We start from the raw sequence: 23702 nt of genomic DNA, 5'->3' as shown, positions 1-23702 counted from the left end.
CTGTACTTACTGCACTACCTATTTTTTACACTTCTTCCAAATTAGGATCCATTCTGAAATGATTTTTTTTCCTATTTTTTCCCAAAGTTCTGCAAGTATTCTTTTTATTTTTATTACTTTATTTCTGAGTTTTCCTATCTCTGAATTATTCTGTTTTATTCATAGGTGAATAACATTGTTAATTTCCTTTATTTTATAATACAGTTTACAGTTTCCAACTGCTTTGCAGCCTTATTTTTCTGATATGCCTTCGTTGTCTGTTGTCACATTATTCTATTAATTTTTACCTTTTCTGATTACAGTACATTTATATGGGGTTTAAATAAAATCCTTTTCTGTTACTCATGTTTAAATGAAATGGGTTTTCATGTAGTACATGTTAGGTAGGAGGAGACTTCCATGGAGGGGTTTGAGGTGAGCAGAGGGAGCTTTCCTAGCTTCAGGCTAGCGGGCTCCCACCCCTGGCCTTAAACTGAACTATTTAAAACAATGGCCTGTCTGTAGCCAGAACTACTGTTTTGCAATCAACCTCCTATGTATGTATTCCTCCCCTATCTTGAATACAAACTCTCCTCACTTCAAACTTCATGTTTCTGCCCTGCTGAATTTGGATTCTATTTCCAGCAGTGTTTCTTCAGAATTGGACTGTCTTTCTCAAAAGCAGTTTTGTTAGAAATCTCTGAGATTCTGAAAGCCCACCCCAAGTACTTTCTAATCTTCCCGCTGCTGCTTAGTGTGTCCCCATGGTTGTTTTGCATTCCCCTGCAACCTGGTGGCAGTTTTGCCAGTTGTTCTTAGATCGTTTGCTCAAGTTTCCCATCCAAAGTGATGTCTTCTCCTTTGGGGCTCTGTTAGTGATTTCTGTGCCTGGGTCCCCTTGCTATTATTTATTTCTTTTGCCCCACAGGTGCTCATCCACATGCACTCTGTGTTGGTCCTGCTACCCTGACCAACCCATGTTCTGGGGTTTGTGAGGATATGCCCTCCTCATTTAGTTTTGCTGAAGAGGCTATCACTGGGTTTTGTGGGGTGTTTTTGTTATGCTAGTTTTTCTGTTTTTACAAAAGATTTTTTAAAATTTAAAACTATCAATCCACTGTGATCCTTCTCAGACCAGAAATCCTCAGCTCATGTTTTCATTGCAATAGAAAAGCTGTGATATTCTAGTATAGCGCTGCCTAAAAGAAATTAAATATGAACCACATATGTAACTAAAAATTTTCTAGTAGTCACATTTTATTTATTTATTATTTTATTTTGCTTTATTTTTCTGGCTGTGCCGTGCAGCATGCAGGATCTTAGTTTCCCCACCAGGGACTGAACCCATGCCCCCTGCAATGGAAGCATGGAGACTTAACCACTGGACCTCCAGGGAAGTCCCCTAGCAGCCACATTTTAAAAAGTAAAATTAGGGACCTCCCTAGTGGTCCAGTGGTTAAGACTCCACGCTCCCAATGCAGGGGACCTGGGTTCGATCCCTGGTCAGGGAACTAAGTCCTGCATGCCACAACTGAAGATCCCGCGTGCTGCAACTAAGACTTGGCACAGCCAAATAAATAAATAATTATTTTAAAGTGAAATTAAACAGGTAAAATCAAGTTTTATAATATATTCTACTTAACCCAACACATCTAAAATATCATATAATATTATATTCAAGCATATAATAATATAAAACAATGATTAAAATATTACATTCTTTTTTTGATACTCAGTCTTCAAACCCATTATGTATATTACACATACAGCACATCTCAATTTGGACCAGCCATATTTCAAACACACAATAGCCACATCAGGCTAGTAGCTGATGTATTGGGCTGGCCCTTTTATTATGAATCTGAAACAGTAACAAATTCCATTAAGATTTAAATGCTAAAATAAATAATAATACTAGTACTTGACTCTATTTTTTAAATATAGTAAACATATGCAAGAGATTAAATAAAGTAGAACTTCACTTCTATTGCCTTCCAGAAAAGAATGTTAGTTTAACAGTTTTTACACCTTTCACAAATACTCCTAACCAAAAACCTTAGAAAAGAAAAACAAAAAAACAAAAAACTTACGTGTATGATAAAAATGTATTATAGACATGCATCAATTTAACAAATTGCCCACCAAAAAAAAAAATTATAAAAATTTAAAATCACCTATTACTAGAATGTTCAGTATTCCCTGAAGACTGTACCTTTAAAGTACAAATGAGCCTGGTCTAGACAGTCCTTCTTAGTCAAAAAAATACCTATTGAGTTTTATAATCTTTGAAATAAAATAATCACAAAAGGAAAATAGATATTTGAATAATATGCACTTTTTGAGCAATATGAAGCTTATGCTAAAGTAAACCTACCCAGAAATAGTTTAAAATAGGCCATTTAATCTATAACAACCCTTATCTTTTTTTCATTACTTTGACTTTCATTCTGTATCTGTCTTACTGTTTCTTTGCAGTGTTGTCTAATATATTCCTCTATTCCTTATATTTCCTATAAACTACAAGTAGATCTAAAGGTTTAGATTTACAGTCAGCCCTCCATATCTATGCAATCTGCATCCACAGATTCAACCAACTGTGGATCAAAAATATTCAGAAGAGAAAACTCCAGAAAGTTCCAAAAGGCAAAACTTAATTTGCCTCATGCTGGCAACTATTTACATAGCGTTTACATTGTATTAGGTATTATAAGTTATCTAGAGATGATTTAAAATATACGGGAAGATGTGTTTTGCTTATATGCAAACACTACACCATTTTATAAAGGGGACTTTAGCTTCCATGGATTTTGGCATCTGCAGGGGTATGGGCGGGGAGGCCTAGAACCAATCCCCTGCAAATACTGAGGAACTATGGTACTTAAATGTTTGTAGCAAGAAGTACACTGTGTGTTTCAAGAGGTATATATTGTCTGGTTGTCCCACTATGATTTATGTTTCAAACCAAAAATCTCATGATTTATTAATAACTGAGTAAAACTGGCATTAAGAAAGATGCTAAAGAGGCACAAGTGGTATTCATTAATTAATGTGGCAGACTAATATTCAAATCAGAAGTGACTGTATTTTAAAAAGGCAAGGAAAAACAGGGTAGTATGGAGGTTTTTTGAAAGTGGCCTACTAGAAACATGGACTCTTCATTAAGTGAAATAATTTCTCAAGAGGTCGCTCAAATTTTTAAAAATTAAGTAAAAATTCTTTACAAAGCAAGGATGCAGGTATCAAAATTCAAAGCCCAATTTAATTATTTTGGAACAAAACAAGTGTTTCAAGTTTACTCTATACTTCATAATATTTAAATAACTCTTTTCTTGTCTATGATATCAGCATTTTAGCTGCTAAGAAAAGTTAGTTAATGGTAAATTTTATGTGAAGATTAGAAATTTCCATATTTTATTCAATGGCTAACCTCCTAATATCACAGAACTTTATAATCAAAGAGATCTTAGAGAACATAAAAACTATGATTATGACGATTACTATTTAGATAATAAAACCAAGGCCCATCAAAGCTGCTTTTATTTCTAGGGCTACCCAAATGGTCAGTAGCAAAACAGCACTTTGAACCCAATTCTTACTCTCAGGGCAAGGTAGTAAAAGTATTATCAAGCAGTTAGCCATAAGGAAAAATGTGTTTCTACAGCTACGATACCTATGTTTGACTTACTAACAATATTCACAGCTACCATAAAGCAAGCATTTACCTACCAATATGGCAAGCAATCACGTACCATGCGCCATCTGTTAATTCTTACCATCATACTCTCTTTTTTTTAATAGCTAAGGAAACTGGAAATCAGAGTTTAAGCAATTTGCCCAAGATCACACAGCTAGTAAATAACAGACTAAAAACTAGCTTGACCATAAAAAAAGGCTGACCATCTTTCACCTCACTGTCTTACCTTGGCAACACTATAACTAGCAAAGAGTGAAAATTAATAAACAGTTGATTTCAACCTTCAACTCTTAAATTTTCAAGTGATATCCAAAAAAATCTTTTAAAAAGCAAAATCAAAACCAGTTAATCAACCAGTTAACCCAATCTCTTCACTTTCCTATATTTGATCTTGGATTCATTTACAGAAAAAATAAAATAAAATAAAATAAAACAAAGCTGACCATCAGGATATTCTTTCCCTAGAACTCATCAAGGACAAAATGACCTCACTCTAGGAGGATCTCTGAGCCTTAAGACCATGGCCTTCATTTAAAGGCCATTAAACAACCAATGGTGAGATTTTCTAAGGTAGTGATTCTCAAAATGTGGTCCCTGGGGACCTCCCTGGTGGTCCAGTGGGTAAGACTCTGTGCTCCCAATGCAGGGGGCCCCGGTTCGATCCCTGGTCAGGGAACTAGATCCCGCGTGCATGCTGCAACTAAGAGTCCATATGCCACAACTAAGAGTCCACATGCTGCAACTAAGAAGTCTACACGCCAAAACTAAGAAGTCTGTATGCCGCAACTAAGAGTCTGCATGCCTCAACTAAGACCTGGCACAGCCTAAGTAAATAAATATTTTTTTAAAAACTTAGTTAAAAAAAAAATGTGGTCCCTGGATCTCCAATATCAGCTGGAATGGAGTGGGGAGATATATGAAACTTCAGGGCACATTCTGCAACATAGGAATGAAGTATCCCCAGGAATGAAAAAGACAGAGAGGCAGTGTATTTAAACAAATTTTGAGGATTATCATTACCATTTATTTGTAAATGCAGTCATTACTATTCTATTTCTTCTCTCAAACTCTTTTCCATCAGGATAATTCCTTTCTAATATAATTCTTAACTTCTGGATTCCACTCTGTGGCACCAAAATCTAAGTAATTTTTTATTCAGAGTTTCCTATTATTCTACTCTGTCTAGACCTTAATCCTCCATCCATATAATCGTGTAAAAATACACAACAGGACTTCCCTGGTGGTGCAGTGGTTAAGGGTCCACCTGCCAATGCAGGGGACATGGGTTCGAACCCTGGTTTGGGAAGATCCCACATGCCACAGAGCAGCTAAGCCCGTGTGCCACAATTACTGAGCCCGCATGCCACAACTACTGAAGCCCACACGCCTAGAGCCCATGCTCTGAAACAAGAGAGGCCACGGCAATGAGAAGCATGCGCGCCGCAACGAAGAATAGCCCCTGCTCACTGCAACTAGAGAAAGCCTGCGCATAGCAACAAAGACCCAACACAGCCAAAAATAAATAAATAAAATATAAATAAATTTATAAAAAAAACTACACAACAGCTGCACTTTCTCTTTCTAAACGAAGGCTAGTTTTTATTTAACTGTCTTATAGATAAAAATGCCAACTACTTTACCTTAAGCACCCCTCAAAAACCTCTTGTTCTGGGGAGGATTAAACTAAGACAAGACATTAGCAAACATCAAACAGCAGGGAACTTTGATCTAGCTCACTCATTGGTTTTGGCATTTCATATAGCTCTTTTGATAACATTTTAGAAGATGTAAGAACCTAAATTAAAAATCTGGTAAAACATCTTTATTTTGCACATGAAGAATTGAGGCCCAAAGAGATTAGGTGAGTTGTCCTAAATTACAAACTGCATGGGATTAAAACTCACACCTCCTGACATCCTTTATAATTCTGGCAGTAATAGGAAAAATGGAAAGGAAGGTGTCCATGAGTTCCGAATGAGATCACATTCCCAAATCTCAGAACTAGACAGGGCTCTAAGCAAGAGACTACTCTGAACATCATCCACCTAGCCAGCCCCACCCTTCACACACCCAAATGCATGCACACACACACACACACACTGGAACTCATGTGCACACACAGACACACGTGTAGGCATGCACAGGCATGCACACAAAAGCACACATACTCCAAGTTGTATTCTCTGTAAGAATTACAAAGAAAATAGTTGACTTCAAATAGCAGTTTAACTGTTATGAACCATAGCATTGAAAGCTGCTGATAAAGATGTAAATATTATCTCACGTTTACCTACAAATTGCTTCCACACCTTTTGTTTTAAAATAGTGTACAGGGCTTCCCTGGTGGTGCAGTGGTTGAGAATCTGCCTGCTAATGCAGGGGACATGGGTTCGAGCCCTGGTCTGGGAGGATCCCACACGCCGCAGAGCAACTAGGCCCGTGAGCCACAACTACTGAGCCTGTGTGTCTGGAGACTGTGCTCCGCAACAAGAGAGCCCACGATAGTGAGAGGCCCGCACACTGCGATGAAGAGTGGCCCCCACTTGCCGCAACTAGAGAAAGCCCTCGCACAGAAATGAAGACGCAACATAGCAAAAATAAATAAATAAACTCCTATCCCCAACATCTTCTAAAAATAAATAAAATAGTGTACAAAAGGTAATCACATCATTAAAAAGAAACAATTATGCTTTTAAATGTCTGTATGTTTTTAATATTTGCAAATGCAGTTTAGGATGAAAAGTACAGATTGGAATTTAATCGCTAGCAATTATACCATTTAATGCCAATATCTAAAATTTATCATCTACACCCACCTACTTACCAAAAGGCTTTAAAGCTCGTAAGAGCAATAAAACAAATGTAAAAAATAAAAATCATAAAGAGATGGCAAGATATGACTGTAAAAAAAAAAAGACATCTTATTACTGTTGAGTATTAAATACTGAGCCTCCTATTAATAGGAGAACCTTTACAGATTATAGAATTCTCCTTGCCTCATTTAAAGAAGCAACGCCATTTTATCTGGTGAGACTGTCTTTTTTTTCTTCGATCGAAACTTTTAAAAGAATCTATTATAGAGATTCTTATATAAAAGATCCTAAGCTATTTATTTATACCTGACAGACAGCAGAACCATTCTTCAAGGTGATAATGTAACTAATGAAAGCATTTTGATCCATTCTCTTTCTTTTCTTCTACTTCTTCAAAATAGCTGAACAAAGTCTTAGAGCTCATTTAATTTAAGCAACTCCTTTATAAAGAATCTTCCTCAGGCTTCCCTGGTGGCAGTGGTTGAGGGTCCGCCTGCCGATGCAGGGGACACGGGTTCGTGCCCTGTTCCGGGAAGATCCCACATGCCGCGGAGCGGCTGGGCCCGTGAGCCATGTCCGCTGAGCCTGCGCGTCCGGAGCCTGTGCTCCGCAACCGGAGAGGCCACAACAGTGAGAGGCCCGCGTACCGCAAAAAAAAAAAAAGAATCTTCCTCTATTTTATCTTTTCTTCCTGTGCTCAGGATGGTTAGTGCTGCCCTACTATCGAAGATCACAAAAAGCCAATGAGCCTGTTCTAAAGCAAAGACTGTGACCAAACAGAAAATATATTCAAAGGTCAAAGATAAAAATCTCTGTCATCCCTCAAGATAAGAAATAATATTCTTTTTTATTACATGTCAGCTCTTGAAGCAGTCTGTTCATTTGGCTTATGAAAATTCTGTGAGAAAACTCCACCTATTTGCTCCAATTTCCAATCCGAGCATAGAGACCGCAAACTTCATCTGTCATTATTTCTCCCCGAAGTGTTCTACAGTTCAAGACAAGCAAACATATTTTTAGTTTTAGTCTCCCACAACATCACACATTCATTCAACATGTATTTATTAAGCACCAATATATGCCAAGCAGTGGGCTGGTTTCTAGGGATACACTGGTAGACAAAACAAATGTGGAGCCTGCCCTGCAGAGCTTCAGTGGCCTTGTGCAGAAGGCAGCTCATAAAGAAAATGAATCGCATATATAATAATAGTATTAACCATGTGCCAGGCACTGTTTTGAACATATTCATGTTTTAATTGTCCTAATCCTCAAAGATACTTTTTGTATTGAGAAGGAAAGTGAAGCACAGAGGTTAGGTAACTTGCCCGAGGTCACAGCAAAGCCAGTAGTAATATACATAACTACAAACCATAATAAGCTATAGGAAAGAAGCAAAGAGAATCAGAATTAGTGGGGTGGGAGTGTATGGCTATCCTTCTGGGAAGTGTTTCGGTTTATCAGAGCAGCAGTTCTCACAGGCCTATGTGACTATTTCAGGGCATCCACAAGGTCAAAACTATTTTCATAATAAAAAAATATGAATTGCCTTTTTCATTGTGTTGACATTGTACTGAAGGTACAAAAGCAATTATGAATAGAATGCTTACAACACAAGTCAATGCAGTGGCACCAAACTACCAGTAGTCACTGTACTCTTCACTCTCATGCACTCGCAGTCAAAACAAAGACAAAAAACAAGGACTTCCCTGGTGGCACTGTGGTTAAGAATCTGCCTGCCAATGCAGGGGTCATGTGTTTGAGCCCTGGTCCGGGAAGATCCCACATGCCGTGGAGCAACTAAGCCCTTGCACCACAGCTACTGAGCCTGCACTCTAGAGCCCATGCGCCACAACTACTGAGCCCACGTGCTGCAACGACTGAAGCACGCACCTAGGGCCCGTGCTCCACAGGAAAGAGAAGCCACCTCAATGAGAAGCCCGCCCACCACAACGAAGAGTAGCCCCCGCTCACCGCAACTAGAGAAAGCCCAAGCGCAGCACTGAAGACCCAACACAGCCAAAAATAAATAAATAAATTTATAAAAAACAAATAAACAAAAACAAAACCCAAAAATTCACTTAAGAATGTCCTTGATAAAGCAGTAAAATTATTAATTTCTAAAAATCTCAACCCTGAGTAAGTCTTTTTAATATTCTGTGTGATGAAATGGGAAGCATACATAAAGCATACCTGCTGCATATCAAACTATGCTGTCTCAAGGAAAAGCACTTATGCAACTGCTTGAGATGCAAAACTGAACTTTTTTTCTTGGAACACCATATTTATTTGAAAGAAGAACAAACTGTGGTTATTAAGATTAGTATAGGGCTTCCCTGGTGGCACAGTGGTTGAGAGTCTGCCTGCCGATGCAGCGGACATGGGTTCGTGCCCCGGTCCGGGAAGATCCCACATGCCACGGAGCGGCTGGGCCCGTGAGCCATGGCCGCTGAGCCTGCGCGTCCGGAGCCTGTGCTCCACAACGGGAGAGGCCACAGCAGTGAGAGGCCCGCATATCGCAAAAAAAAAAAAAAAAAGATTAATATATTTGGCAGACATGTTCTTGAGAATAAAGTGAATCTGTTATTTCAAGGAAAACAACTGACAGCATTTGTTGGCAATGATAAGAACTTATACTTTCAAAGTGAAAATTAGAATTTTGGAAAATTGGAATCCATCACCATAAGCTTGACAGCTTCTTAATACTTACAGATTTTTCTCATGAGACTGCAGATATTAACAAATGTGATTTTTTGATATTGTATAATGAGATGTGTCCACATTTAGAAGATCTGGATAACTCAGCAAACCAATATTTTCAAAATGACCACTGCACAATGTTAAAATCATGCCTTGGTAAAAGATCCATTCAAAGGCTACAAAGATAGACCAATGTATTTTAATGTAACGGTGTATGAAAAGTTTATTGATAGGGTTTCAGACTCCACATTGTAACTAACCTTTAAGAAACTACCTTTTCAAAAAAGGAGACCACAAACACAGTAAGATAAGCAAAATGAAAAGACAGAAAAACACACAGCAGATGAAGGAGCAAGATAAAAACCCACCAGACCTAACAAATGAAGAGGAAATAGGCAGTCTACCGGAAAAAGAATTCAGAATAATGATAGTAAGGTTGATCCGAAATCTTGGAGATAGAATGGACAATAGAATGGACAAAATGCAAGAATCAGTTAACAAGGACCTAGAAGAACTAAAGATGAAACAGGCAACGATGAACAACACAATAAATGAAATTAAAAGTACTCTAGATGGGATCAATAGCAGAATAACTGAGGCAGAAGAACGGATAAGTGACCTGGAAGATAAAATAGTGGAAATAACTACTGCAGAGCAGAATAAAGAAAAAAGAATGAAAAGAACTGAGGACAGTCTCAGAGACCTCTGGGACAACATTAAATGCACCAACATTCGAATTATAGGGGTTCCAGAAGAAGAAGAGAAAAAGAAAGGGACTGAGAAAATATTTGAAGAGATTATAGTTGAAAACTTCCCTAATATGGGAAAGGAAATAGTTAATCAAGCCCAGGAAGCACAGAGAGTCCCATACAGGATAAATCCAAGGAGAAATACGCCAAGACACATATTAATCAAACTGTCAAAAATTAAATACAAAGAAAACATATTAAAAGCAGCAAGGGAAAAACAACAAATAACACACAAGGGAATCCCCATAAGGTTAACAGCTGATCTTTCAGCAGAAACTCTGCAAGCCAGAAGGGAGTGGCAGGACATATTGAAAGTGTTGAAGGAGAAAAACCTGCAACCAAGAATACTCTACCCAGCAAGGATCTCATTCAGATTTGATGGAGAAATTAAAACCTTTACAGACAAGCAAAAGCTGAGAGAGTTCAGCACCACCAAACCAGCTCTACAACAACTGCTAAAGGAACTTCTCTAGGCAAGAAACACAAAAGAAGGAAAAGACCTACAATAACAAACCCCAAACAATTAAGAAAATGGGAATGGGAACACACATATCGATAATTACCTTAAATGTAAATGGACTAAATGCTCCCACCAAAAGACACAGATTGGCTGAATGGATACAAAAACAAGACCCATATATTTGCTGTCTACAAGAGACCCACTTCAGACCTAGAGACACATACAGACTGAAAGTAAGGGGATGGAAAAAGGTATTTCATGCAAATGGAAACCAAAAGAAAGCTGGAGTAGCAATTCTCATATAAGTTTTATATATATATATATGTAGTTTGCTTGAGTGCAGTGTTTTTTGTTTTCTGTACTGAATTCATTAGCATGGGTCGGTATAAAATTTAGCATAGGTCAATATGTAATTTGTAAACTAATAAGGTCTTAAAAGTGAGGAATTAAGTCTTTTAAATTTAATTATTTATTGCAAAGAGCAGAATAGCATACATAAACAGGTGCCTAAGGAAAACTTGTATTCTAATATGGAACTCTCATGAACACCTTTTTTTTTTCTTCTAACGGTATGATAGTAGGCCATTTGATTATTTTTATGGCTTTAACTTTACAACAATGAAATATTCGTAAATTTTAAAAAGTATTTTTCTTTATTTGATGCGGGTGGGATACTGGAGAAATGAAAGGTCAAACATCTATTGAGGAATCCATACTTGTCTATATATTGTGTACTTTTATTTCAAGAACTGATTTAAAATTCCTAAAAGGATGCTATAATAAGTTATTATGCCATTTTACAGACTGAATTAAGTGAATTTCAGGGAGGTATGAAACTTGTCTAAGGCTATCCAGCTACCAAGCGGTAGAAGTGAGAATTAAATCCAGGTATACCTATAAAAAAAAATTAAAAAAAAAAAAAAAAAAGAAGGCAAGGGCAGCACCAGGGTATGGGGTTGTTAGTTTTATAGGGGTGAGTAATTTCATACACTGATGAGTGGGAGGAGTATTCCAGCTATTTTGGGGAAGGGGTGGGGATTTCTAGGAATTGAGCCACCGCCCACTTTTTGACCTTTATGGTCATCCTTGGAACTGTCGTGGCACCTGTGGGTGTGTCGCTTAGCTTGCTGATGTGTTACAATGAGTGTATACTGAGGCTCAAGGTCTAGTGGAAGTAGACTCGTCCGCCATCTTGGACCTATTTTGTTCTAATCAGTTTATGTTGTGTCCTCGGGCTATGTAATTCTTTTAAAGGTTGTGCCCTGCCCCCTTTCCTCCTGTTTCATATTGAATATATAATATTTACCAGAGTATGTTTTAATAATTAATACATGATATATTGTATAATTAATTTATATATCATATATATAATGATATCTATAGGTATTTGTTCTAATAAGTCATTAAAAATAAATGAATATTCTTTTTCTTTCATAAAAAAAATATATAAACATTTTTCTATGTCAATAAATATCCCCCTCCAAAAAAAAAAAAAAAAAAGAAAAAAGAAACTACCTTTTACTATCAAAGAAGAATATCCACAATTATCTGAAATGGCTACTAAAATACTCCTCCCTGATCGAGCTACTTCTCTGTGAGGTCAAATTTTCTCCCTATAACCAAAACCACAAACCATAACTGTTTGAAAGCAGATGTGAGAGTCCAGCTATCTTCTATTAAACCAGATATATATTTTTAATTTTAATATAAAATAATACTACTCATAATTTTTTGGAAAATGTAGTTATTTTTTCATTAATAATGATATTAACATGTAATGGGTTTATTGGGTTTATTTATGGGTTTATTGTTGCTATTTTTTTTTTTTTTTTGCAGTACGCGGGCCTCTCACTGTTGTGGCCTCTCCCATTGCGGAGCACAGGCTCCGGACACGCAGGCTCAGCGGCCATGGCTCACGGGCCCAGCCGCTCCGCGGCACGTGGGATCTTCCTGGACCGGGGCACGAACCCGTGTCCCCTGCATCGGCAGGCGGATCCTCAACCACTGCGCCACCAGGGAAGCCCTACTGTTGCTATTTTTAACTGATGTAATATTTACAGTTTTCTCAGTTGTAATTTCTAACACAGTAAATACCAGTTGATATAACCCATATTAAGGGGAAAAAAAAGCTCTTTGGGGACCTTATAATTTGTAGAATGTAAAGGGGTCCTAAAACCAAAAAGTTTAAGAATTATTGTCTTAGAGTTTCTGAAAGGAGACCCATGTGGCCTGGGCCATACAGAATAAGAGGGAAGAATGATAAGATACGACATTGGAGGGCTATCCAGAGGTCAGATCACACAGAGCTTATCAGTGATAAGGAGGCTGAATTTATTCAAAGTACAATTGAGGAATTTAAAACAGAATGACATGATCAAATTTATGTTTTAAAAATGGCAGCTGGACTTCCCTGCTGGCGCAGTGGTTAAGAATCCTCCTGCCAATGCAGGGGACACAGGTTCGAGCCCTGGTCTGGGAAGATCCCACATGCTGCAGAGCAACTAAGCCCGTGTGCCACAACTACTGAGCCTGCGCTCTAGAGCCCATGAGCCACAACTACTGAGCCCACGTGCTGCAACTACTGAAGCCGTGCTCTGCAACGAGAAGCCACAGCAATGAGAAGCCCGCGTGCCGCAACAAAGAGTACCCCCACTCACAGCAACTAGAGAAAAGCCCATGTACAGCAAGACGCAACACAGCCAAAAAGAAAAGGCAGCTGTGTGTAACATGGGAGACAATGTCACTGAACTAGAGTTGGGGGATTTGAAATGGAGACAAGTAGATAAGTCTATGATGTATTTTTAAAAGTTAAAGTACTTTAAACCTCAAAATGAAGTTCCAAACAAGATAAAGTGTTTTCTGTTTTCATTTTAAAGAATTCAGCTGCTCTATAATTAAACTCGAGGTGGGATGAGGAGAATCAACCTACCAAATATACTAGAAATGTCAAAAGTACACTAAATCCATACTCAATACTCTAATGTAATGATGTTATTTTTAGTCAGTTTCAAATTTTTCTTAAAATGGAATACCATGAAATATTAACAAATCATATCTTTGTGATTGATTCAGTCTTTCACTAATATGGTGGGCCCTATGTTAGACACAATGGATAGTAGAGTCAACAAGACAGACACCATCCCAGCTCTCATGAAACTTGTATTACAGAATGATTATTGATAAACTTTGAAGACTCATGGCAGAATGAGGCAACTAAAGTTGTTTCAAATAATTTATTCATTCAAATAAACATTTATTGAATATACACAGTGTGCCAGGATCTGGAGACAAAATGATGAATAAGACATGGATTCTGCCCTTGAGGATTTTACTGTCTAGTAGAAACAGATAAAAAATACATTCCCAATTATGATGTAAAGTGTTGTAAACACTAGTGTACAGGCATGTGTGATGTACCAATTCAAAAAGAAACAAAGGGAGTCAGAAAGGAGAAGTTTACCTGAATGCTGAATGGAGAAAAGCTAATACATGGAGTAGGGAAAGGGAAAGGTCTGAGATGTGAAAACCCCTAGCAAGTGAGATAAGAATGTTAAGTGGGTCAAAAAGGTTGGTGTTTAATGTGTGAGTTCCAAATTTCCAAAAATTGGCCCTTTTTTAAAAGGGGCCAAACACCAATTCTGTAATCCACATATAAATCAACTTGATATCATGGAGAAAAAAACTACCAACCAATTCTTAGAAACCAAAATGGGTTCACAAACGGATAATGCTACCACCAAGTCAGCTTTCACAAGCATTTGATAGTTCAGATTATTTCAGCTATGACAAAGTCTTGGCCTTCAAAGAGCTTACCTTCTAGAGGTAGAGAAATGTGGCAACCACAAGTTATAGTACAATGTATAATAACAAATCTTGTAACAGCCCAAGCAAGTTCAAGGTGTTAAGACAGCCTCTGCCTATAGAGAGCAGAGAGGAGTTGGGTGAGGAAAGCCTTCACAGAGATGGTGATGTAAGTGGTGTGTTGAAAGGTGAGTGGGTGTTTGACACTGTAGACAAAGGGGACAGAGAAGGTATTATACACAAAAGCCTGTGCCAAAGTAGAGATACCATGAAAGAGCAGGCCTATTTAGAGAAATGCAAATAAACCAGTTTTATTTGAGGCAAAAGCAGCTAAGAGGGGGTGACAAGAGATGAGGACAGACAGACTGGACACTGATCGACATGCTGCAGTTTGAATCTTAGCCAGTAAGTAATAGGGAGGTATACAAAGAAGAGTGACGTAGTCAGACTTGCCTTTTGATATGAACCATTAATATGAATCACTTTAGAATGATTTTGGCAATGAGAGGATGATGTGGAGGGGGTAAGAAGCAATTAGGAAACTATGTTAGGAATATGCAAAAAAGGGATACGGACCTTAACCATGCACAACCTCCTAAACTCAACCCATTATCTTTCCTGCCAGACCCACTCCTTCTCCTGGATTCCTTACTTAAGTGAATGGTATAAGTCTCCTAGGGTTGTCATAACAAATTACCACAAACTTGGTGGCTTAAAAGAACAAAAATTTACTCTCTCACAGTTCAGGATGAAGGAGCCCCAAATCAAGGCACTGGCAGGGTTGGTGCCTTCTGGAGACCCTGAAAGAGAACTGTCCCATGCCTGTCTCCTAATACTGTGGTTGCCAGCAATCCTTGGCATTTCTTGGCTTGTAGACAAGTCACTCCAATCTCTTATTCCATCCTCACATAGCCGCCTTCTCTGTGTCCCTGTGTATCCTCGGAGGATAGTCTCACTGGATTTAGGACCCACTGTAATCTGCTATGACCTCATCTCCATCCTTATATTAATTACATTTCTAAAGACCCTATTTCCAAATAAGGTCACATTCTGAGGTTCTGTGTAGACACGAATTTGGGCGGGGGAGCACTATTCAAGTCACTGTAGGTATCAACCAATATATTTCCCAAACAGAAATGTGGCATCATCCTTAACCATTCCTCTTCCTTTGCATCTAGATAATTATCAAATACTATTTCTACTCCTTTAAAGATTATCTCCTTTTCTTCATCCCCAATACCATTTTCATTTCAATAACACTCTTGTCTATATAGCAAACTCCTTGCTACAGCACTGGTTGAACTCAATTATTACTCTCATTACTGTGCCTGTATTGCCAGAGAAAGTCATACGACAGGGCAGACTGGTTTTACCATGAATTTATGGTAACTCCAAATTAGTCCCCAGCATTGTCTGGCAGTCTCTATTTCTCTGGCCAACTTGCTCTCCCACTCTTCCATTACCATTTCAAATCTTTTTCACTCTCCTCCAGCTCTTACTTTCACCCACTTTCAGCAGTTGTCCCAGGCTCCTATTCTACAGAGAATAAAGAAGCCGTCACACAAAACACTCCCGCTTCTGTGCTTATCATCTCTCCTTTCCCTTTAAGTATAATAGCTGTCCTTTCAATATAAAGCCATTCTCTCTACATGTATTTTGGATTTCATCTTCACTCAGAAATCTTACTAATTATCCTCTCCTTCTCTAGAATATTCAGATTTTCCCTCAACTAGATGCTTCTCATTGGCTTGTAAACATGTTTAAGTTTATTTTCCATTAAAAAAAAAAGAAAACAATACCTCCCTTGAACTCCCCCTCCCCCTCCCGGCTATCCAGCCACACTCAACTATTTCTGCTTGCTTTTTTTCTCTCCACCTCCTCCTTCCCCAGCCAGACATAAATGTGTTTTTGGAGAGCTTGGTTTCTCTAGTTCTGTAGTCTTGGGCCCCTTACTTAATCCCTATAAAATGGGAATAACAATACTAAACCTATCCCACAGGACTATTATGAGAATTGGGTGAATTGATATATATAAAAGACCTAGCACAGAGCCTGGCCCATAGTAACTGATCAACAGTTAGCAATATAGTATTGCTACCAATATATAATATCCATCCATTTATCCAGCCAACTGACACCTTGGAGTCATCCTGAATTCCCTCATCCCTCTGTTCCACCTCATCCCTCTGTTCCAACCCATCCCTAGATTTTATTTTTACTTCTCAAATCTCTCTTGTTCTGAACACTTTCCTCCACCTCTGCTATCCTACTCCCATCATCTCACATGGATCAGAATTAAGGGCCCCCTAAATGATTTTCTGCATTTATTCTTGTTATTTCCCCAAATTCTCTCCTTATCATAGCCAGAGTAAACTATTCTAATCTCCTATCTGAGGTTACCACCTAATTTAAAACATTTCCCATTGTTATGATAAAGCCCTCAAATCTACTACATGGTCTAGAAAATCATGTAGATATTGTCCCTATCTACCTGTTCAAACTTATTTTGCATATCACTTCTTTTGCCCTATGCTCTTATAACACATACCAACTCTCAGTTCTTCAAATGCATTAGCACTCGCCCATCACAGGTGCCTTCTACATCCTGTTCCCTCTACCAGAATGTTGAACGATACTCCTATTTCTCTTGGCCTAATTAATTCCTACTCATCCTTTATGTCTCAACTCAACAGTCACTTCCTCAAAGAAGCCTTTCTTGATGCCCCAGAATAGGTTCTCATTACTCTATGTACCTCAAAGTTGGAATTTCACATTTATATGATAATTATTTCAACAAATTCCAATAAAATCCAAGTTCCATAACAGTGATGATTATGTCCGTTTTTGCTTTCCATTGTATCCCAAGTGTCCAACACATAATTAGCACTCAATAAATATATATCGGAGCAATATTAAACTTCAAGTTTAATGCTGCAAAACAGCCTCATCGCTTGTTTAAAAACAGAATAGCTTTCCTATACTAGTCTAGAATGCTACCCAGTTCATCCAAGTATGGAACATGGCACTAGAAACTAAATATGAATAGCCTTGGTATAAGTAAGTAAGTAGAAGGGCAAAGGGAAATCAATGTAGTAATTATTGAAAAAGAGCAAGGATGGGGAATTCCCCGGCTGTTCAGTGGTCAGGATTAGGAAGGAGCTTTTACTGCCAGGGGCCCAGGTTTGATCGATCCCTAGTCGGGGAACTAATATCCCACAAACCGAGTGGCCAAGAAAAAAAAAAAAAAGAAGAGCAAGGATGGACAGGTGAGAATGGGGGCAGATTATTGGGGGGGGGGAATACTATTTTTGAAACCCACCATTTTATGGCACTGAAACTGTTCAATGAGTGGTTAACAGCCAATGTTAAACAAATTGCAATAAAACTGATATACTTAAAAAAAAAATCAGAATAGCTTTAAAGCAGTAAAAGGGTAGTATATCATTAGTTCATTTTCAATGTGGCTCTAGATGGCTGTGAACAGTAAATCACTTTAAAAAAAGATACTTATTCAGCAATTGCTGAGGGAAAGGAGGACATGACAGAAGATACATTGTTTTGCTGTTATTTTAAAGAAGGGGTGAACAGGCAGAAAACCGTACTTCAAGGCAGAGAGGTGAGTTTTTCTAAAGCACTGGTTCTCATCTTTTGTTCTACTCCAACACACCTACTACTGCTACTATTACTATTACTACTACTACTATCCCAATTAGTACCTGTGACTCCAGCACAGCTGTCACCAAGTGGCTCACCATAGCAGGGATTCTCAAGCAGGTGGGAAGTATAAAAGAGATGTGAGTAATTTGAAATGCACTACCTCAAAATATTCTGAATTCTCTGCCCTCCCCTTCCCCTTATAGATATCCCTCTCCCCAAATATAATTTATGGAAAAAAGCAGTCACATAGATGTCACTTATATTTAATTTTTTAATGTAACCTCTGACTTTTTTTGTAGCAAAATTGTTTTCCTAACTACTATATTAGTATTAAATTAACTACCTGAAGACAATGAGCAGAAGAAGGGCGATCTGGAAGGATACTCAAGACGAATTTAAATATATCATAAGTTACTCATACTGGAGGTACCCCTCTTGATTATAAAAATATTTTATTATGGCAATATGGTTTAAGGTATTAATCTCTAAAACCACCGAACTTTGGTGCACATCTGCTATATCAAACTGTAAGTGACCTCAAATATTATGTCTTAATGCCCATATCCTTAAAACAATAGAACTAATTCAATTCACTTACTAAGAAATAAAACAGGGCAAGAAAGTATGGAAATCTCTTCTAAAATTTCAAGATCTCAAAAGATTGCTAACAGTACACAGGCAACCTCTGAAATTCTGCAGATGATACAATGGCAGATCTACTTTGAAAAGCACTACTGACAATGAACCTCTCTCCTCAGCAATACACAACAGATTCCATGAAAACTGTAGAAACTGCTAAATATAGAAGGAATAACCCCACAGACAGAGAAGTCAACTGTAACTGAAAAAACACACCAACAATCCCCATTTCCTAAGATCTTTAAATCAAAGGCTTCAAGCATGTTGAAAAAACATGCTCACATTGTGATAGGCTAGCATTTCTTATTTTGAGAAATAATGCCACCTTCTAAGCCAGGACATGGAATCAGAATATGTAATTATAATTTCTGAAAAAGAACATGCATAATTTATTACAGCTCTGAGTACTCATTTAAAATATTTAAAGATGAAAAAAACTGAGCATCACCTCCTGCTCATAGAAAATTTTCTCCAAAATCAGGTTTTATATCTGACATCCAAATAGCACTTTAAAGTTTCCTTAAGTCATTTAAAAAATGAATTAGATCTTGTTTCACTTTTTAAAATCTGTTTATCTCAGTAAATACTCTCAGTTGTAGAGTAGCAAAAGCTACTCTTGCTCTGTTATTTAAAGCTGAAGTACTATTTCTAAAGACCAACAAATGTAATTTCACTACATGAATAAATAAACATCTTCTAGAAACTACCACTAAAGCAAGAATTCAAGAGACATTTTCATATACCTAGATTAAGAAGTGATTAGCCTCATATCAACACTTCCAACCTTTTCAGAAAGGATGAAAGAAATTAACAGTCCTTTCAGTGAACAAGAGTCACAAAATCTCCCATATGCAATTCTATGCTAATCAAAGCTAAATTATACCACCTTTTCCACGACTGACAGGAAAGAGAAAGAATGCTAACCACTAAGCAAGGAGAGGATGCATTTCTGATATTCATATTAATTTGGATCCAATGGGCATTCTCAATCACCACAACTGATAGTAACGATGATTTCTCACAAAATCTAATGTTCAAAGAGCTGTGCACATCATTTATTATCCTATTTTTACCTACTTTAAAATGAAAGACCCATTCTCTTATTTAAATTATCTAGTTAGAAAATGATCTTTATGTAATAATGGTAATCTATTATGCTTTCTAAATATTGTAAAAATTTAATTTTCTGCAAAAATAGTAGGTTTGGGGGTTTTTTTTGGAAGCACCACCACTGCACTCACACCCACAACCAAGATTAGAGACTAAAGCAAATGATCATCCTTCACACACTCTCAAAAATAAACCCAGACTTTGGGAAAGATAGTAAAGTACAGACAAAACCTCAATGTTAGAAGTCAGCTGAATAATTGTAGGGCGCTCTGGAGGGATGTGCCTGTAACTTAAGGACCAACTAACTGTAAACTGAAATAGACATTGATACCGTCTTGCTTATCCCACTAACTTTTCTTAAGAGCTTTGATCAAATTCCCCTAAATAGTTCGTGCAGTCAAGGTACAGTACGTCTGTGTGCAACAACAGAAATTGACCTGAAATAGTTAAAAATAATCAGGACTGTGTCTGTCTGGTGATATACAAACCTAGTTTATCAATGTGAAAGTAGATCTAAAAACTCAAATGTTAAAAGGTGATCTAAAGTATTCTTATGACAGAATCTCTGAGCTTCAGTTAAGTCTGAGATGTGTTAACGTAACAGGCACAAGTAGGCTGGAGTAATTAGTTCCTGCTTCCTCTTCATTGAGATACAAGGAAGGTGGACGACAGGATCCCGGGAGACCCACACGTCAGTCCACACACCTTTTTCTGCTCTAACCTCACCTCACTCCTTTCCTGCGCGCGCGCGCACTCCCCCGTCACGTAGGAAGCCCAGGTGCCCCGGCTGGCAGTTTTCTAGGGTCGTTTCACGGGTGCGTTAAATGAGGTCTGATGACTGGAGTTGAATGCTACCCCCTCCAGCGCCCACAGCTCACCTCTAGCTTGTGGTTGATTTGGGACACAGTCTGGGCTTTGTGGCAAAGCTGCGCAAAGCAGGAGCTCAGGCTGGTCATCTTCTGTCTCCCCTCATAAGTGATGTCCGCCTGGTCCGGATCGATCTCGCCCAGGAGCAGATCCACATCCACGAAGGCCTTGTCGAACTCCTTCTCCAGCACCTCCAGCCACCGGAACATGGATACCCCGCCGGGGGAGACCCCCACGGCGCATGAGGCGCCTCCTGGGCCCCCGCCGGCTCCTGCCGGGCATGGGCCGCCCGCCGACATGGCGCCGTCTAGGGCCTCCCCCGACTGCTGCTGACCTCGCAGTCCACCCGCGAGAGGAACTGATGGGACTGCGGGAACCCCCGCGTACGCACGCTCCGTCGGTCCCCTCTCTTAACCCTCGCGCGGCTAACGCCGGCTATGCAGCCCCGGAGGCGCAGGAGCGGCGAAGCTCTGGCGGCAGCGGTGGCGGCGGCTCACGGAAGACGCGGGCCGTCCCACCTCTCGGCCCGCCCTCGCCGCGCATGCGTATCGAAGGCCTCGGCGGACGCAGCCAGGAGGGATGAAATGGGCGGGGCTGGGGTGCGACCTTGGCCTATGAAAAGCCTCTGCTTGGGACCGCCTGTCAGCGGCCATATTGACATCTGGCAAACGCCTGCTTGAATCCCCGAGAAACCGAGGCGCGTGGTGTTGGCTTCCAAGTTGGAAAGGCCCGAGGAAGAGAAGGTTGTCCACGTCGCAGAGAGGAACAGCTTCCACCCGTTTGACTTCAGAGTGGGCGGGAGCCGTTTTAGAGTCGTCCGGGAAAGTTTCCGCGGTGACGTCCCGGAGCAGAGAAGGAAGAGTGAGGAAGGGACGCTTGAGCCTGCGCAGTGGCCACGTTTTACTTTTTCCAGTCCAGTTCGTTTAGGGTGAGGTGCGTGGGGTGTGTGGACACACTCGTTCTTCTTGGTAAACCAGGCCTTAAATTCCGGGTGGAATCTGTCTAGAACTGCAAGTTGAAGGGCGGCGGCTCACCAAGTTTTGCTGAATTAATACGAGGCCTTTTCTCTTGTGATTAAAAGTCAGGCAGCCTTGGGTTCAAGTTTTAAACTCTGTCACCTATTAGCTGTGCCATCTTAGTTGTATTCTTTAATGTCGAAGCCTCAGTTTCCGAAATTTACTTCACTCAGTAGTAAGGTAAAATGCTTAGCTCCACTGCTTGGCACTTGGTATGCCTTATTATTCACACCACAGGTCATACGTTTCCAAAGCAACTACCTAAAAAGGTGTACTTATTTTAAAAACTGGCGTAGTGTTCCTACACGTGACAGGTTAAAAAAAATTATGAGGATTCATATATTCATAATTATATTGAATGCAGAACCCTGTTGAGGCATCGGGGGCACAAAAATGAATGAGGCATGACCCTCACGTTAGCAGAACTCATAGGCTACTGAGTCTAACCCTTATAGCTGCAACTTTAATTTGAATACTCACTCTCACCCCCCTTCCACTTCAAGAGTAGCCCAGTCTTGAAAACAGAAGGAGAAACCAGTCTGATAGAGTAGAAACTGCCCCTCCTAGGAGACTTGCCTAAGGGAATATTTTACTGGCAGAAGACAGGCTCTTCCAGTTAATCTCCACCAAAGCCTGCACTGTGGGCCCCTCACTAATGCTATGCCAGTGAGGAATAAGAAATCATAGCTTTAGTTTGCTCTCTGAGTCAGGGCAGACTGTTTAGCATAAAGTCCTTTGGCTTCAACAAACTTAGCTAAGCAAAACTACTCAGAGATTCTTGCCTTGAGATTAAGTAGGCACATTCACACAGGTTTTACCCAGAAATAATATAAAACTAAGATTTGCATCTTTCCCCTGCTCCCTTCCAAATTAACTTTTTTTTTATCCGCCGTATTTGCAAGAACATCATTACTACAGCTACCAAGTTCCCACCACTTTCTCTATTCATAATATAGTTAGCAATCCCATTTTCAGGAATTTAAAGTCCGAAAATAATTTAAAGTTGAGGTTGAGGGGCCCACATACATATGGAATCACAATAATAGCTTTCAGTTATTGAATACGTACTATGTGCTAAACATTGTGCTATCTGCTTTACTTCTTTGACTCTCACAAAATCCTGTCAGTTAGCTGTGGTCAGTTTTTTATAGATGAGTCACAGAGAATTTAAGTATCTTGATAAGCTTGGTATACAACTAAAGATGCACTGAGGTGAGATTTCAATCTAGGTGTCTTTTTCTCCCAAGTCTTAGCTGTTAATCACGGGGTATAGAAGGATGAGGAAATCCATTTCTTCATGTTTAAGTTACCAGTGTAATAAATTGGCAAATCAGTCTAAAAGTTATTTTCAAAAAAATAATTTTCCCAATTATAAGCCATATACAAATCTATTAATATATAAGAACTGTTATCCAAAAAATTAACTGTAATACTCATTTTCTATTACTTAGCACTTTCTTTTGTTTATATGAACTACATTTGAAAACAAATTTCATTTCTTTAAAAAAATATATCATTCAACTTCCTACTATATTGTGTGGGTACAACTGAAATGCATTTTAAGTGTTTATATGTATCCAGTGCTCTGATCCTTGGTGAATACCCCCATTTTCGGGATTGAAGAGCCTGACTCCACTTCTGTGAACAAATTTTACAACTCCCAAGTCACACCCTCTATCTCAGAACACTTTCATCTCATATTGTCCCTTCTCATTACCATGCGATGTAACAACTTCCGCATCCCTGTGTGCTTGCTGCTTGGTGCTATGTGACTATTTCAAATGCTCATGAGGAACCCTCTAGGTACACATTATCTTCTGCCCACCTTGACTGGGGTTCTGCATTTTTGCAAGTCACAGCCTAACATTGAAGTGGAAGGCAGGGTTTGATGTTCTAGTGCTGCCATCTGTTGTCAGTGTGCTTTATCTACACTTGTTGCCTTGTTTTGGTCTACTTTGGAATTTGGAATAGTATGTAATCTCAATACTTGTGGGACTTATTTTCCTAGGGATAATAAAATCTTGATACTTCTGTTTGCAATTGCACTGGCAGAAACCTCCAAAAACTGTTTCATGAATCATGTTTGTGTGATTAAAAATTTCTTGTATACCTTAAATGTGACAGTCTTGTTTTAAGAATTTAAGAGTTTTACCATAAGGTATTACTGAGAATACAGTGGGGGACTGAGGAAACTGGGAAAAAAAGGAAGATGCTAAAGAT

The 23702-nt window shown here is 38.9% G+C and overlaps 1 protein-coding gene across 2 annotated transcripts in view; it reads right to left on the bottom strand.

Moving 5' to 3' along the window:
- GOPC (golgi associated PDZ and coiled-coil motif containing) overlaps nucleotides 1–21009 on the bottom strand; it is a 43150-nt gene extending 22141 nt beyond the window's left edge. The window contains exon 1 of one of the 2 annotated variants that reach the window (XM_004264680.2): nucleotides 20478–21009. In XM_004264680.2, the coding sequence (XP_004264728.1) occupies nucleotides 20478–20765 (288 nt within the window). In that variant the 5' untranslated portion in view covers nucleotides 20766–21009. The remainder of the gene's footprint in view (nucleotides 1–20477) is intronic. The other variant, XM_004264681.3, reaches the window with a different exon arrangement.
- Between the last annotated feature and the right edge of the window lie 2693 nt (nucleotides 21010–23702).

The sequence above is a fragment of the Orcinus orca genome, chromosome 12, assembly GCF_937001465.1.
Source record: "Orcinus orca chromosome 12, mOrcOrc1.1, whole genome shotgun sequence".
NCBI lineage: Eukaryota > Metazoa > Chordata > Mammalia > Artiodactyla > Delphinidae > Orcinus > Orcinus orca.
Note: the sequence above shows the minus strand (reverse complement) of the source record. Positions and strands in the feature narration are given on the sequence as shown.